This window comes from Prionailurus bengalensis, chromosome D4, assembly GCF_016509475.1.
Source record: "Prionailurus bengalensis isolate Pbe53 chromosome D4, Fcat_Pben_1.1_paternal_pri, whole genome shotgun sequence".
Lineage (NCBI taxonomy): Eukaryota > Metazoa > Chordata > Mammalia > Carnivora > Felidae > Prionailurus > Prionailurus bengalensis.
Window position 1 is genome coordinate 90451868 of NC_057359.1, and position 13265 is coordinate 90465132.

General features: G+C 51.9%; 1 protein-coding gene across 3 annotated transcripts in view; it reads right to left on the reverse strand.

Moving 5' to 3' along the window:
- DDX31 (DEAD-box helicase 31) overlaps positions 1-13265 on the reverse strand; it is a 72607-nt gene that overhangs the window by 11535 nt on the left and 47807 nt on the right. For 2 of the 3 annotated variants that reach the window (XM_043565792.1, XM_043565791.1), the window contains 2 exons: positions 12299-12410; positions 5745-5913 (listed from right to left, as the gene is read on the reverse strand). In XM_043565792.1, the coding sequence (XP_043421727.1) occupies positions 5745-5913; positions 12299-12410 (281 nt within the window). Of the gene's footprint in view, positions 1-5744; positions 5914-12298; positions 12411-13265 lie in introns of those variants that run through there. The other variant, XR_006294991.1, reaches the window with a different exon arrangement.

Genomic DNA, 13265 nt, shown 5'->3' on the forward strand with positions numbered 1-13265 from the left:
CTCCACCCCAAGCTGCACTCGAGAGATGGACACGCGCCACCCGCACACACAGACGGCGGTGTGGGGTGAGGGAAGGCTGAGGTGCCAACCCCGGGGAGGCGGCCCAGAGAAGACCTCCTTGCAGGAGGCACTGAGTCCAAAGACGGAAAGCAGGGAGAGGCCCAGGCCCCCCCGGGCACTCGGCAAAGGCCCTGAGACAATGGGGAAAACGGGGGCCACGCAGGGCCGCTGAAGAGGGGGCTCGCCGTTGTCACTTGCCTTAGTCATCAGAGCAAGGAGGTGCAGCGAAAGGCTGGCGGCAAGGGCGACAGGTGAGGGTGCGGAGGCTCTGTGGCCTGGGGCCGGGTGTGAGAAGCCAAGGGAAGAGACCAGGAGGTGACCAGAGGGGTCAGAGGCAGTAGCGCTGCTCCGGATCTGACCCGCATGCAGGGGGTTCACACAGAGATCCCCACGTTCTCTAGCGTGGCTTTGTCTCGCCTCTGATCTCATGTTTGGCCAATCTTTTACAGAATAACTGGCTCAATGAGATTGAGAGAATTTTCACAGTGGGCAAGATTCCAGGTGTGCCTTCAGCTAATTAAGTGATACGAGGGAGGTTGTAAATGCCACATAAAAATTGGCAGGCAAGCTGCTCCTAATGATGAGAATATTGCTTTACAGGAGGTGCAGCTGCAGCTTCTTGATGCCCGTCTTGGAGCGGACCGGTTCCACGTTTTCAAGGTTGTTCCTGATGCGACAAGCTCAAGGGTGCCGAAAAGCTGACCGCTTGACCGCACTTCCCACTCCCCGGCCCAGGATACTCACAGGTGCGGTGAAGGCCGGCAGAAAGAGCCACCAGCACTGTCACCGCCACGTGCTCCCGTGTGTTCACGTCTGACCCCGTGTCGATGCTGGACACTCACCGCCTGGCGTGGTCCTCACACAGCACTGTGAGGCTCCCGTGCGCGTTTGGGAAGCCAGGGGACTAGGCAGAGAGTCGCCGAGTCACTTGTCCCAGGGCAGACAGAAGAGGCTCAATCCCGGCTCAACCCGTGTGGCCCTCCCTTGGGCGGCACCTAAGAACCAGAGGCCCTAGAGCACCAGTGAGGACGGGAGCCCTTCGCAGTTACCGAACGGCCACTGGACAGGCGACGGTGGCAATCGGAACAAGTGACAGGGCAAAGGCTTCAAAAAGGAAAAATGCCCCGAGTGGGGCTGTGCAAAACCTCCAGTTTGAACGTTAGTGCTAAAATCCGTGACAATTCAGATGAGAAAACTCTGGCAGGCACCTCCACACGAGGACGTCTACTTGGTGTAGAGAAAACACTGGATCTAGAACTCCGGGGGGACAGATGCTCTGCGGTGCCCGGGTGCCGGGGGTTCTGACCCGAGGCCAGGACCCAGGGGAGCCAGCCCCGTGTACCCTCTTGTCACTGACCACGGCCCGCCGAGCACAGGCCCAGCACACCCAGACCCAGTAGTTAAGGGTTAAGAGATCCTTCATTTTAGATGGTTTACCTGTTTGGTAAGAGCAGGAACTTCGTGGTCACACTTTGACCGGGCTGGCTTGAGCACATGTGTATGGTGCATCTGGGGGGCTCAGTCAGTTGAGCAACTGACTTCGGCTCAGGTCATGATCTTGTGGTTCGTGAGCTCGAGCCCCACATCGGGCTCTCTGCTGTCTGTGCGGAGCCTGCTTCAGATCCTCTGTCCCCACCCCCCCCGCCCCTCCCACACTGGCACGCTCTCAAAAATAAGCAAACATTTAAGTGAAAGAGAAAAAGGAAATGTGCATAAATAAAACTGCATTTCTTTTAAGAACAGCCAACAACTTGGACTGTTGTTGCTCTACTAATTCTAAAAGGAGGGAGCCGAGAACAGAGGAGCATAGTTGTTGGATTACTGATAAAGGCGACATCCAAGATGTTTCTAGGCACGAAGGAAAACATCAGAAAGACACAGGTGGCATAAGCCAGGGGTAGACAAGTCTCGGGTAGCTACAAATTACATCGCTGGGGCAGAGCAGTGCTTTCATGATCACGGCACAGAATTCACGAGATAGTTGGTTACAAACAGCAGACTCGCGACACCGTAACGCATTGTATTCTCGAACCACTCTCCACAGCGTGTAAGGGAGGTGAGGAACTCGCAGCCCCGCACGGCAGGCCTGCTCACTACTCGTGTGTGTCACCGCCTAGACAGACAGACGCCCTGGCCGACAACACCACTCTGCCCTCCCGAAGCAGACGGTACCGGGTCCCCCCGTCTCCTGGGAAGATCGAAATTTTGGAAGGTATGTTATCTTTGCTTCTCAGGAACCGCGGAATCTACAGAGCTTCAAAATCAGAACCGCGTATTCACAGAAGGAAAATGCTGCGTTTGTGATGGATGTTGCTAAGGGGCCATTCAATATTTTACCAACAGCACCGACTCCCTGTGTGCACGTCTGTGTCGGTGTTTGGGGTGGGGGGTGGGGGGTGGGGGGCTGTCTTGGCAGGTCTGTGTGTCGGTGTCAGAGGAGTTTTGTAACTACGACTGCATCTGTGTGCAGGGGAGAAGCATTTTGTGTTCCTTTCAGAACTAAGGACTGAAAAGCGGATACAGACCTGGTGATAAAGATCTCATTTGGGGAATGTTATCCTTTTTTTTGTCTCAACAGTGGTCAAGTAAAGGAATAAAGGCATACGGATGAGATAAAACTTCCCTTTGTCACTGCGTGGAAACCATCTCCTTAGCTAACCCGCCCTTGCTTCATGTTTTAACACCCAGACGAACCCCTTGTTTGGTGCATGACGAGGTGAGACAGGATTCTGCTCACAGTGGCATGGATTTGGTCCACAGAGGTCTGCACACAACGTAGAGCTACTCTAGGCAGTTAACCCCATGACACAGAATGCAGAATAATTGGGAGAATTCAGTGCTCCAAATTGGTCTACCCCAGGAAAGCAGAAGGAACCACTCCCTTTCTTGACAGATGGATTTCAGAGGAGACGCCTGAGCTCAGAACAATCACTGTGGCCACAGCATAACTCTCTGCACTTTGTGGTGTTTAACGGACTTTTCTTCCCAGTCCTCAAAAAGCAGCAACTGGCATTTGCTTGAGCCCTGACTGAGGTGCGGAAAATCTGTCCCGTCTTCTCTGCCGCTCACCCTGACCACAATTATACGGTCCGTGTGCACATTAGCTGCCAAGTCATTCTTCTTCCAGGAGTGACAAGATTCCCGCCCCCCCCCCCAAAAAAGGTGCCTACTGTATCCTTGAGCGCCGTCTGCGTTCGCAAGGCAGGGGTGGGGTGGGAGGATGTAAGAGTGCAGCGAGAAATGCCTTCAAAAGAAGGGCATAACAACCGAAAAAGTAGCTGTAACTGAGTGGTGACATGGCCAGAACAGAGAGCGGTATTGTCACGGGCGGAGTAATCCTGTGACACACTGCTGTCACTCACCACCCGGCTCCCTGCCGCGCCAGCCAGACATCAAAGGCTGCCCCATACCATCTTACATGCTCTTTATCGGCTAATCAGCCCATTCTTCCCTAAATAAAGCCCTGTTAAATCCCCTGCTCACAGGGGTATGGTAGTCCTGGTGCCCATCTGCTAGCAGGGTCAGCCGAAGCAGGAGGCGGCGGCTCGCTCTCTCCCTAGTGGCTTCTCAAGGTAAGGACAATGCTGGCTGGCTCCGAGTCCCCCTCCCGACTGCCTCCCTGCCTTGCTGCTCTGCTTTCCAGGATCTGGGTAAGAGCTGCGGACGTCCCAGCCTGAAGAGCTGCTCTCTGGATTAACACTTGCTAATGAAGTTCCCACTCATAAAGGTAGATGAGCCGCTAACAATGAAATATCGGGACTGCATTGATTTGCGGGGATAGGAATCGGCAAGATCTCTGTTTCTCACCAGCGATCAACTGGCAGGAGTGTTCCGATCTTCTCGAAGTGCCGACGTTTTAGAGACGGTGGCAGGATGGCCCGGCTTCCAGATCACTAGGAGGTCCCCCTCAGACCTGACTGCAAGCCTCACACATTCGAAACCAAAGTGGGCACGCGGAAATACCAGCTACTTCCGACCCCAGGGCAGCAACCTGACTCTGGCGCACAGCCGTCGTACATCTGAGGTGTCTTCTACCTCCCGGGAGGACGGGCAGAGAAGTCTCTAGCCCCAGCCCTGCCCAGGACAGGTAGCAGGGGCAGCGGGCAGTACCCTGAACCTCAAAACCGCCTGGAAGACACGAGAGCTGGATGTGTCTTAGCCTTGTCTGGGCACGCATCAACAGCGGCATGTGAACTACCTGCCTGACAGAATTACTGACGTACGGTCCTACAGGAGAGGTGTTAATACAAGAAAAAAAAAAAATCAAGCATCTTAAAAATTCCAAAAATGGGACTAGAATTAGGCAAACTTTATCCATTACTAAGAGCCTTGTAGGTGCCACACCCTGAACAGATCAGGTTGGATGTTCCAGAATCTTAACCCATCTGGTTTCCAGATTTCTGTCCTAAGGTGATTCATCTGTGCGGCCCGTCCTAATGCTGAGTCTCAAAACAACCTTGTGAAATAGCTACAAAACACTGATTTCCTTCTCCTTGCTGTAGCTGAGGAAACTGAGGCTCTGAGAAGTAAAGCAAAGATACGGCCCAAAGCTCAGAAGCTCACATCAGAGCGGAGCTGGAACTGAAGTCCAAGTCCCCTGCATCTAAGACCAGCGATCGTTTCCCTACACCAGGCGGTCCACTCTGCCTTTTGCCACTGCATCCAGAGAACCTGGGCCCTGACAAGTGATGGTGCACGAGCAAGCGGGCATGTGGCGGGAACTCGCAGGGAAGTGTGGCACGCCCCCAGATTCTCACAGTCAGGGCAAGTGTACTTTGACATTTGTAATTCATAAGCAAATAAAGGATGTGCCATGCAAAAGAACTGTCCAGAGCATTCAAGGATTCTCTGCTTGTTCAGTGTTTCCTTCCCACTCACATGCTGCACAAGTGGTGATGGCAGTCCGTCCCTGAGTTCCCATGCAAGCGGTCCATGGCTCCTGCAAAGGGGCTGGGTCCTTTTACAAATGTCTTTTGCTGAGGGGAATCATCTCAGGACCTCCTGGAACTGTGGAGGTGGACCCCGAGCCCAGCCTCCGACCTGCAGGGCAGCGCTCTTCACTCTCACTAGGACCCCTGGACGGTTTACCACGTGCCTTTGAGGGAGGGTGAGAGTCTCACGCTCGCACCGGCCTCTGCCCTCTGTGGGCGCTTGGCACCAGACGCACGTGTCAGCACCAAGGAGAGCGACCAGTGCAGTGAGTCCCCACGCAGCCCCTCCCACCTCCCCAGGACAGGACCAAACTGATTTCACAGAACACACCAGAAGTTTTCGTACAAGTCCTGGGGGGCTGTCCAGGGTGAACCACAGCACATCTGAAGCTCCGACTCCAGAAAGGCCCCACGTTACTCTGCTGGTGGGCAGTGGAGGCAACCCAACCAACAGGTTTGTCTTGCTGCCCCAATAAACCCCACCACCATCTGGACCCGACAGGAGACACCATTGCATTTCTGCAGGTGCCTTAAAAACATTCAGATTAAGTATTTTTCCTCTCGTTCCAAGCACTTATCACACTTCGAGAGGGGCGGACACTGGTGACGATTCAGCACAAAACCCAAAGAGGGAAGTTTGCACCCATCACGCAGCAGCCTGCCCCACCACCGCCCTGCTGTTGTGTGCACAGAGCTCTCCAAACCCACCTCACTTCCAGCCATCTGTCCCAGGGCAAGTTCAACTCATCTTACCTGTTCAGGTTTCCTTTTCTTCTCTTTACAGCCGAGACACCAAGATTTTGGGGGGCATCTCTCAGCCCAAAGCTCTTAGCCACATGACCAAGGTGCAGCAATCGGACGTGGAAGATGTGCTTCAGCTCCCGGGGGTAGGTTGCATAAGCTCGAATGAAGGACTGCAGAGCTGGGAGGAAGAGGAGGGTGAGGGAGGCCGTCAGGATGGGGTCTCGAAGCGCCCGGGCCTAATGGCTGTCCTACGCACTTTATCTTGCCAGGCACCCTGAGACAGTCAGGACAGTACAACCTAAATCTATCCTGGTGTATTTTCTTTCTAATTCATCAAAAGAAAAATCTACAGGACACAAGTATCACTTGAGTAAACCCAATAGAATTTCAGATTTTACTGTGTAGTGTGCAAGAACCCTAGAGGGCAGCGGCCCTCTTTTCTCCTCACTATGGTCTTGGGGCCTTGCACAGCAGCTGGGACACGGCAGCAGGCAGCTGGTCAGTGTTTGTCATAGAAACGAAAGACAGAATGAGTGAAGAAACTAAGACATGATCAATGTGGTATTTTCTCATGAAAAATGAAATCATCAGACTTTTATATTAGGAAAAAATTTTCCTAATTCAATTTATTTTTTCAATTGCTAACACATGTAAATGTTACACAATTCAAAAGGTTCCCATGGGTTTATTGTGCTTCCCATCACGGTCTGTTACTCCTGCTATAAATGTTCACGCCACAAGCCCCGCCTCCAGGGCCCCTATCCAGAGGGGTGACTCTTCTTCCTGTACTCCTGGGATTTTAAAACCAAATTCATTCCAAAGTACCCGATATTGACTGCTAAAGGGCTTCTTACCCATTTGAAAAATGCATAAATAAGGAAACGCAGGGTGCCTGGGTGGCTCAGTCGGTTGAGCGTCTGACTCTTAGTTTTGGCTCAGGTCATGATCTCACAGTTTGTGTTTGAGCCCCGTGTCGGGTTCTGTGCTGACAGTGCGAAGCCTGCTTGGGATTTTCTCTCTCTCCCTCTCTCTCTCTGCCCCTCCCCTGTGCACGCGCAAACTCTCTCTCAAAATAAACTTTAAAGAAAAAAAAAAAAAAGGAAATGAAAAGTTTTAAAAAGGAGAAAGGCAGTTATTAAGTTTCTAAAAGAGCCCACAAAACAGTTCCTTCCTTGAGAACTGCCAACAATTTAGAGATGTCCCCAGACACACCTTCGTGAAAGTGTCAGCCCTATTTTAAAGTTGAGCAAAAGGCCCCTGTTCTAGAGTCAGCACTGGCTGGAAAAAAGGCAGATGTGGTTCCCAGGAGCTTGGAGCCCTGGCTACACCTTTTCTCGGCGTTCCTCTGAGAAAAGAAAGCTGTCCCTCCACCCAGCTCCCCTCAAATACACCGCAATTCCAGTGAAAATCAAGTGTCTACCTCTCCTCACTCCAACAGGGCAGGAGGGGACGGCTCTGAAAAGACCCCAATACCGGCTCTTCCGGCGGCCAAGCCCGAGTCCAGCACCGAGCATCTCACGGAAGAGCAGGCGCTAAATACCAGCCTCTCTCGCCCTTGCTTGTTGAGCCACTGGACTGGCAAGTTTGCCCACAGCTTAGACGTAATATCCCAGCAGCACCTGGAGATTGGCGTTTATGAACAGTAATAAAAAGTGTCATTTTAGCAGATCAGCTGCTGGAAGGATCCTGGGAATCCATCAAAGCTCTATTTACTGAGTAAAGTGAACTCCTTTTCCCAATCGATGAGAAATAATAACCAAGGCAACTTGTCTGCACCCCTCTCTGAAATCTGTGCCTGCTTCCCCTTTTTAATAACCGGGGACCAGCTTTTCCAAGGGAAATCTCTAGCACTTCAAATGGTCTGCGCTGTTCAGAGGTTCTGACACCAGGTTCCAAGACATGGAGCTACACACTCCAGTCTCAAGAAAGCCGCTCGGCTACCGCCCAGGAGATGCTCTACACCTCTTCTCTACACCCCTTTCTTTCCAGACCCTCCATATTTACTCTCCTCTAAAAACAAAAACACACCGAAACCATGCCAAGTCAGGCCAAGCCAAAGAGTTTGCACTTCTACAATCTCAGTCCCCCGAACGCTGGCCCAGGCCTCCTCATGACCACCACTGTCCCACTTAGGCAGATCAACCTCCCATTCCCGCACCAATCCGAGGAGCCAAGGAGGGACAGCCTCTGTCTCAGAGACGTGGGCGCCCAGCTAACAAGTTTTCCAAGAAACGGCAGACGTGTCTTCTCCCTCCACAAGCGCCCAGGCAGCATTTCACACTGCATATGTTTACCAACCCTGCCTGTCCTTAAGGCTGTCTCACTGGGGACAACGATACTGGGCTGTCCTCACATCCTTGAATGGACTCCCACGTTTTGATGGTTCACAGAAGCAGGAATTTCAGGAGCAGCAGAAGCTGTCTGCAGACCCTGCCGAGGGGCGGTGTCAAGGACGGGTGGCGGAAGTGGGGGCTGGGGGACCCGGAGGAGTGGAGAGCAGAGAAAGAAGGCATTTGCTTGAGATGGCGGAAGAAGCCGTGGCCACTTACAGCACGCGCTCCGTAGTGGCGGGCTCCCATCTCACAGCCATAAGGGAGATGCATTAAGGGAAACCTATTTTAAAATACCCCACATGGACACCTCATCCTTGTTCATAAAATCAGATTTATTCTTGGACATCTGACCAAGAACAGTAGTATCTTACGGATGATACTTAGGATCAAGGAGGTAGGAAGGAGCAAGACTCTAGCCTGGGAGGGAACCTCGGGCCTGCCCCCAGAAGAACACACATCTGTACGGAGTAAAGGCACACTCGGTTGAGTACCTGCCTACCTGGGACTGCACTGAGGGAGCGGCTGATCTGTCATCGGTGGTTTGGGTTTTCTGGACTCTGAGCAACAGCCCCGCAAGCCAGGCACGGCTCCTCCGCACGTGGTCCCTGCTCTTCAGGGAGACCTGAGGCTGACGGGCCACCACAGGAGAGCTGTCTTCTGTGTGGAAAGGACCCCAGTTTCCAAAACTTTTGTTTGGCAGTCTCGAGTTCAAACCAGATTAAAAAAAAAATTTTTTTTTAATGTTTATTTATTATTGAAAGTCAGAGACAGAGCGTGAGCAGGGGAGGGGCAGAGAGAGAGGGAGATGCTGAATCCAAAGCAGGCTCCAGGCTCCGAGCTGTCAGCACAGAGCCCGACACGGGGCTCGAACTCACAGACTGCGAGATCGTGACCTGAGCCAAAGCCGGATGCTTAACCGCTTGAGCCACCCAGGCGCCCCAAGTTCAAACCAGTTTTTAACCACTGGGATCTCTAGCTAACAGAGGCAAGAAATGAAGGAAAAGGGGTACCTGGGTGGTTCGGTCAGTTAAGCATCTGACTGGGTTTTGGCTCAAGTCATGATCTCATGGTTTGTGGGTTCAAGCCCTGTGTTGGGCTCTGCGCTGGCAGCATGGAGCCTACTTGGGATTCTCTCTCCCTCTCCCTCTCTCTCTCTCTGCCGCCCCTTCTGCGCGTGCTGTCTCTCAAAATAAATAAACTAAAAGGAAAAAAAAAGAAAGAAAGGAAAGAAATGAGGGTAAAAAGGGGCGACTGCTGCTGGAAACTGACAACAATTAAATGCTGGTTATTAACAATGACTGGGCCAGAAAATGCAACAGGAAGACAAATGCATACTTGGCCCAGTTTCCAACTACTTTTCTGCCATAAAGGCAAAAACCAGCTGCTTTGTTAATTATTCATGAGGTGGGTTCTGAAATAAAACGGAGGCAAGTCAGCAGTGGGGAATCTGCATATGCAGACGAAATGCAGAAGACAGTTTCGACTTCCGGGGTGCGGTCGCTGTCCCCTTGTGAACCGAACACCTCTGCCGTAGCAAGTGCGTGTACGCACGCCCCTGCCAGACCTCCAGAACTCACCATGCTAAGCACCAGGGGAGCAAAGCGTGGAGACGCCGAGATCTAGAACAGGGCACTTTCCTCCCAGACCACCACCAATCTGACGTGGCAATCAATTGGCAGAGAAGAGAAATGCAGGTTTATTTCCTTCTTGGTACCTAAACATTGCAGAGTGGCCCTGTTCAGGTACCCTTTAAAAGGAAGGCAAGTAGGGCACCCGGGTGGCTCAGTCGGTCGAGCATCCGACTCTTGATTTCAGCCCAGGTCATGATCCCAGGGTTGTGGCACCGAGCCCCGCGTCGGACTCAGTGCTGAGCGTGGAGCCTGCTTGGGATTCTCTCTCTGCGCCTCCCCCCACTTGCATGTTCTGTCTCATGTCATGTTTAGTAAGTAGAAATAAAAAAAATAAAAGTGATACTAGGAAAAAAAAGACAGAAGACCAGGAGCTCCGCTTGTTTCTTGGTATTAACGACTTCAGTGGTAACCAACACTCTCCAAGGACGCCACGACAGCCTTACTTTGGTGACCCAGACACCTGAAGAAGGCTGTAGTCTCACTAGAGTGAGACACCTCAACCACCTCTGGCGTCAAAACCAAAGGTGAAGAGGACCAGGGGGGCTTTCTTGCTTTTCATCGCAATGCGCTACGAAGCCAGAAATTCCGCGGCGCCACAGCTGGACGTGCACCACCCAGCAAGCTCACCTCGCCTGTCAACAAACGACCGATCTCCAGTTACACTGTGACAAGCCATCCGTTCCTCTCGGGAGACACGTGCCAGTACTTCACTGAAGGCAGGTTCTTAGGATAACCCTCAGGAATTGTTGAATTCACTTTCGGGAAATGTCAGGACAGCCTGCTGTTAGAAACCCGTCCAGCAGGACGCACGCTACCTACGGAGCAGCGGGGATGGGGCCACCGCTGGGACTTCATCTTTTCTCCTGTGTAGTTCTCATTTGGTCCAGTGTGGTGGCAACAGCCAAGGGCTGCTTTCGTGATGTGCCAAGGTATACGGTAGGCACTCAAAACCGTTTGCTGACTAGCCCATTCTTGTCATCTATTTCCTGATGGCCACGACTGTCTATAACCAGTCCCCCAGCATTCACCCTTGCCCCCCAGATTCTATTCTCACACAGGCCGTCTTTTCCGACCCCTGTAGACCATGCCACATCTCTGCTCCAAGTCCTGCAATGGCTCCCATTGCACTCAGGGGACCCCAAAGCCCTCGACAGCTCCCAAGCCTGCCTCTGCTACGCCAGCCTTCCCTTCCTTCCTGTGGACACATTGCCCACCCCACCCCCCCCACCTCCGAGCCCTCTCTGGGAATGCCCTTTCTGTCGCAGCAGCTGGGGACCCTCGACTTGCTCATGTTGCCCTCACAGCAGGGCTCACGCTGACCCTCCAGGTAAAACGCAGTCTGCCCAGACACCCCTTCACTTCTCTTACCTTTGTTTTTCCCACAGTTCTCAACACCTTTTAAAAGACTATTTTAACTATGCTCACTATCTGTGCCCCACCTAGAATATTAGAAAGGTTTTCCATCTGCTTTGACTCCTCATGTATCCCAAGCACCTAGAACGGTGCCCAGTTCAATAAGTATTTGTTAAATAAATGATTTTTTAAAAATTTCAACTGGGGCGCCTGGGTGGCTCAGTGAAGTTTAGCATCTGACTTCAGCTCAGGTCATGATCTCACGGTTCGTGAGTTCAAGCCCCACGTCAAGCTCTCTGCTGACAGCTCAGAGCCTGGAGCCTGCTTCCGATTCTGTGTCTCCCTCTCTCTCTGCCCCTCTCCCGCTCATGCTTTCTTTTACTCTCTCTCAAAAACAAACATTAAAAAAAATTTTGAAAAAAAAAAAATCTCAATTCATAAAAGGAAAAAGATGATGGTATAGAGTTTACACACTGGCCAAGACAGCCTGGCATCCTTCTCAAAACAGCAAGTAACTATCAAAAAGAAGTGAAGGGCCTCCAACGTGGACTGCGTCTCATTCACACACACAAGACCATCACCAGCCATGACACGCGACTTCCTGCCATAGGAAACATCCAGCTGTTCTAAGACCCTTCCCCCCACGCTCTCTCAGTGTTCTCCAGTGAACTACTGAGTCCCCACTAATGCCTGGTGATCCCAGGTGCCAACTTATCCTATAAAGGGCCTGGATATTAAATAAGTACCTGAGTCTTTTGTAAATTTCCTAGGAATTGGGTTCAAGGTCTATGGCCTCTCTTCAGCACTGTTCTTTCTCACTTTCCTTTGTACTTCCAAACAGAGACTGCTCGGGTCTGATGCCTCCAGTCCTTACCTTCATCCCTAATTTCCATCTCTACAACAGTCTCTGCTGACGCGGTCACGTCTCTTCAGTTTTCAAAGAGAAAAACGGATCCCTGAGATCCATGGGTCAAAGTTCTAGTTCTGCGTAAGCCAAGATAAAGCCTCATTTGTGCAAAACGTGGGGAAGGATGAAGTGAACGTTTAATATCACTTTAAAGCCTTCCACGCCTGCGTCCAGACCCTGAAGAACGAGGCTGAAGGCTTTAGCTGGTGAGCAGAGACATCCCCCCCCCCCCGCCCCCGCCCACCGGTTGGCCTCTCAGCCCGTTGGCGGTGTGCAGGTGGAGGTGGGGACGGAGCTCTGAGGGCTTTCCATCCACAAGGACCTACGAAATCCACGCACCTTTCTTTGCCCAGGAGACCCGCCTCTCACTGGAGTGCACGTAATCTTCAAATACCGTCTGCAAGACCGTGGCTCGCCGTCGGATTTCCTGGGGGCCAGCGGCACGGGATTTCTGGGAGGGTGGCGGAAGGATTAAAGAAGAGACAGAGTCAGAGTCAGGAATAATGAAGCACTTTATAATAGATTTAATAACAGTAAAATCACTCGGTAACCACCGAGGGGCCAACAAGGGTAATCCTTTCAATATTACTAGAGGAAAAACGGGAGCTATAAAGATGTTAAAGTCAAGCAAAGATGGAGACGGCTTTGTGAGGGGGCAGATCGGGTCTATTTACTTATTTACTTGTTTACTGACTGGTCCTCCTGGCCTCTTGTCACTCACGTTCAAAATGAAAGCCCACCGGAGACAGTCTGGAATTTTCCGAGTCCGATTCAGGCATTTAAAACATCACGGGACGTGGACAGGTGGGTAGGTTTCACAGGACTTGGGTCTTACGGAGGCCTTAAATCCTCCCCCTGCCTCTCACTCCTCGGGGGAACAAGGGAACAGCCTCTCGGGAGTGCCCCCCCTACCCCAGGGCCTGCCTAAAATTTAGCCTATCCTTGAATTTCAGAGCATGCTCCCTCATTCCTAGGGAGGCTGTGACTCGTGTTTCGGATCCATTCTTTCAGCCTGGGACCACCGTGCCACTGTGCTGGCTGCCAGGGACCTATCGAGGAGTGGGCCGTCCCTTCACACCACGTTCCAAGAAGGCCACTCGGTCTCTGCAGCTGGCCGTCCTGGTTTCAGGAGCGACATCTGTACACGCTCAAGTTCTACGGATGGAAAACGTTAATAAAATAGAAAAATGATATCCTTTTCATTCTTCAACAATCCCAGAGAAAAGATTTCCTTTCTTTTTTTTTTTTTAATTTTTTTTTAACGTTTATTCATTTTTTGAGAGAGAGGGACAGAGCGTGAGTGGGG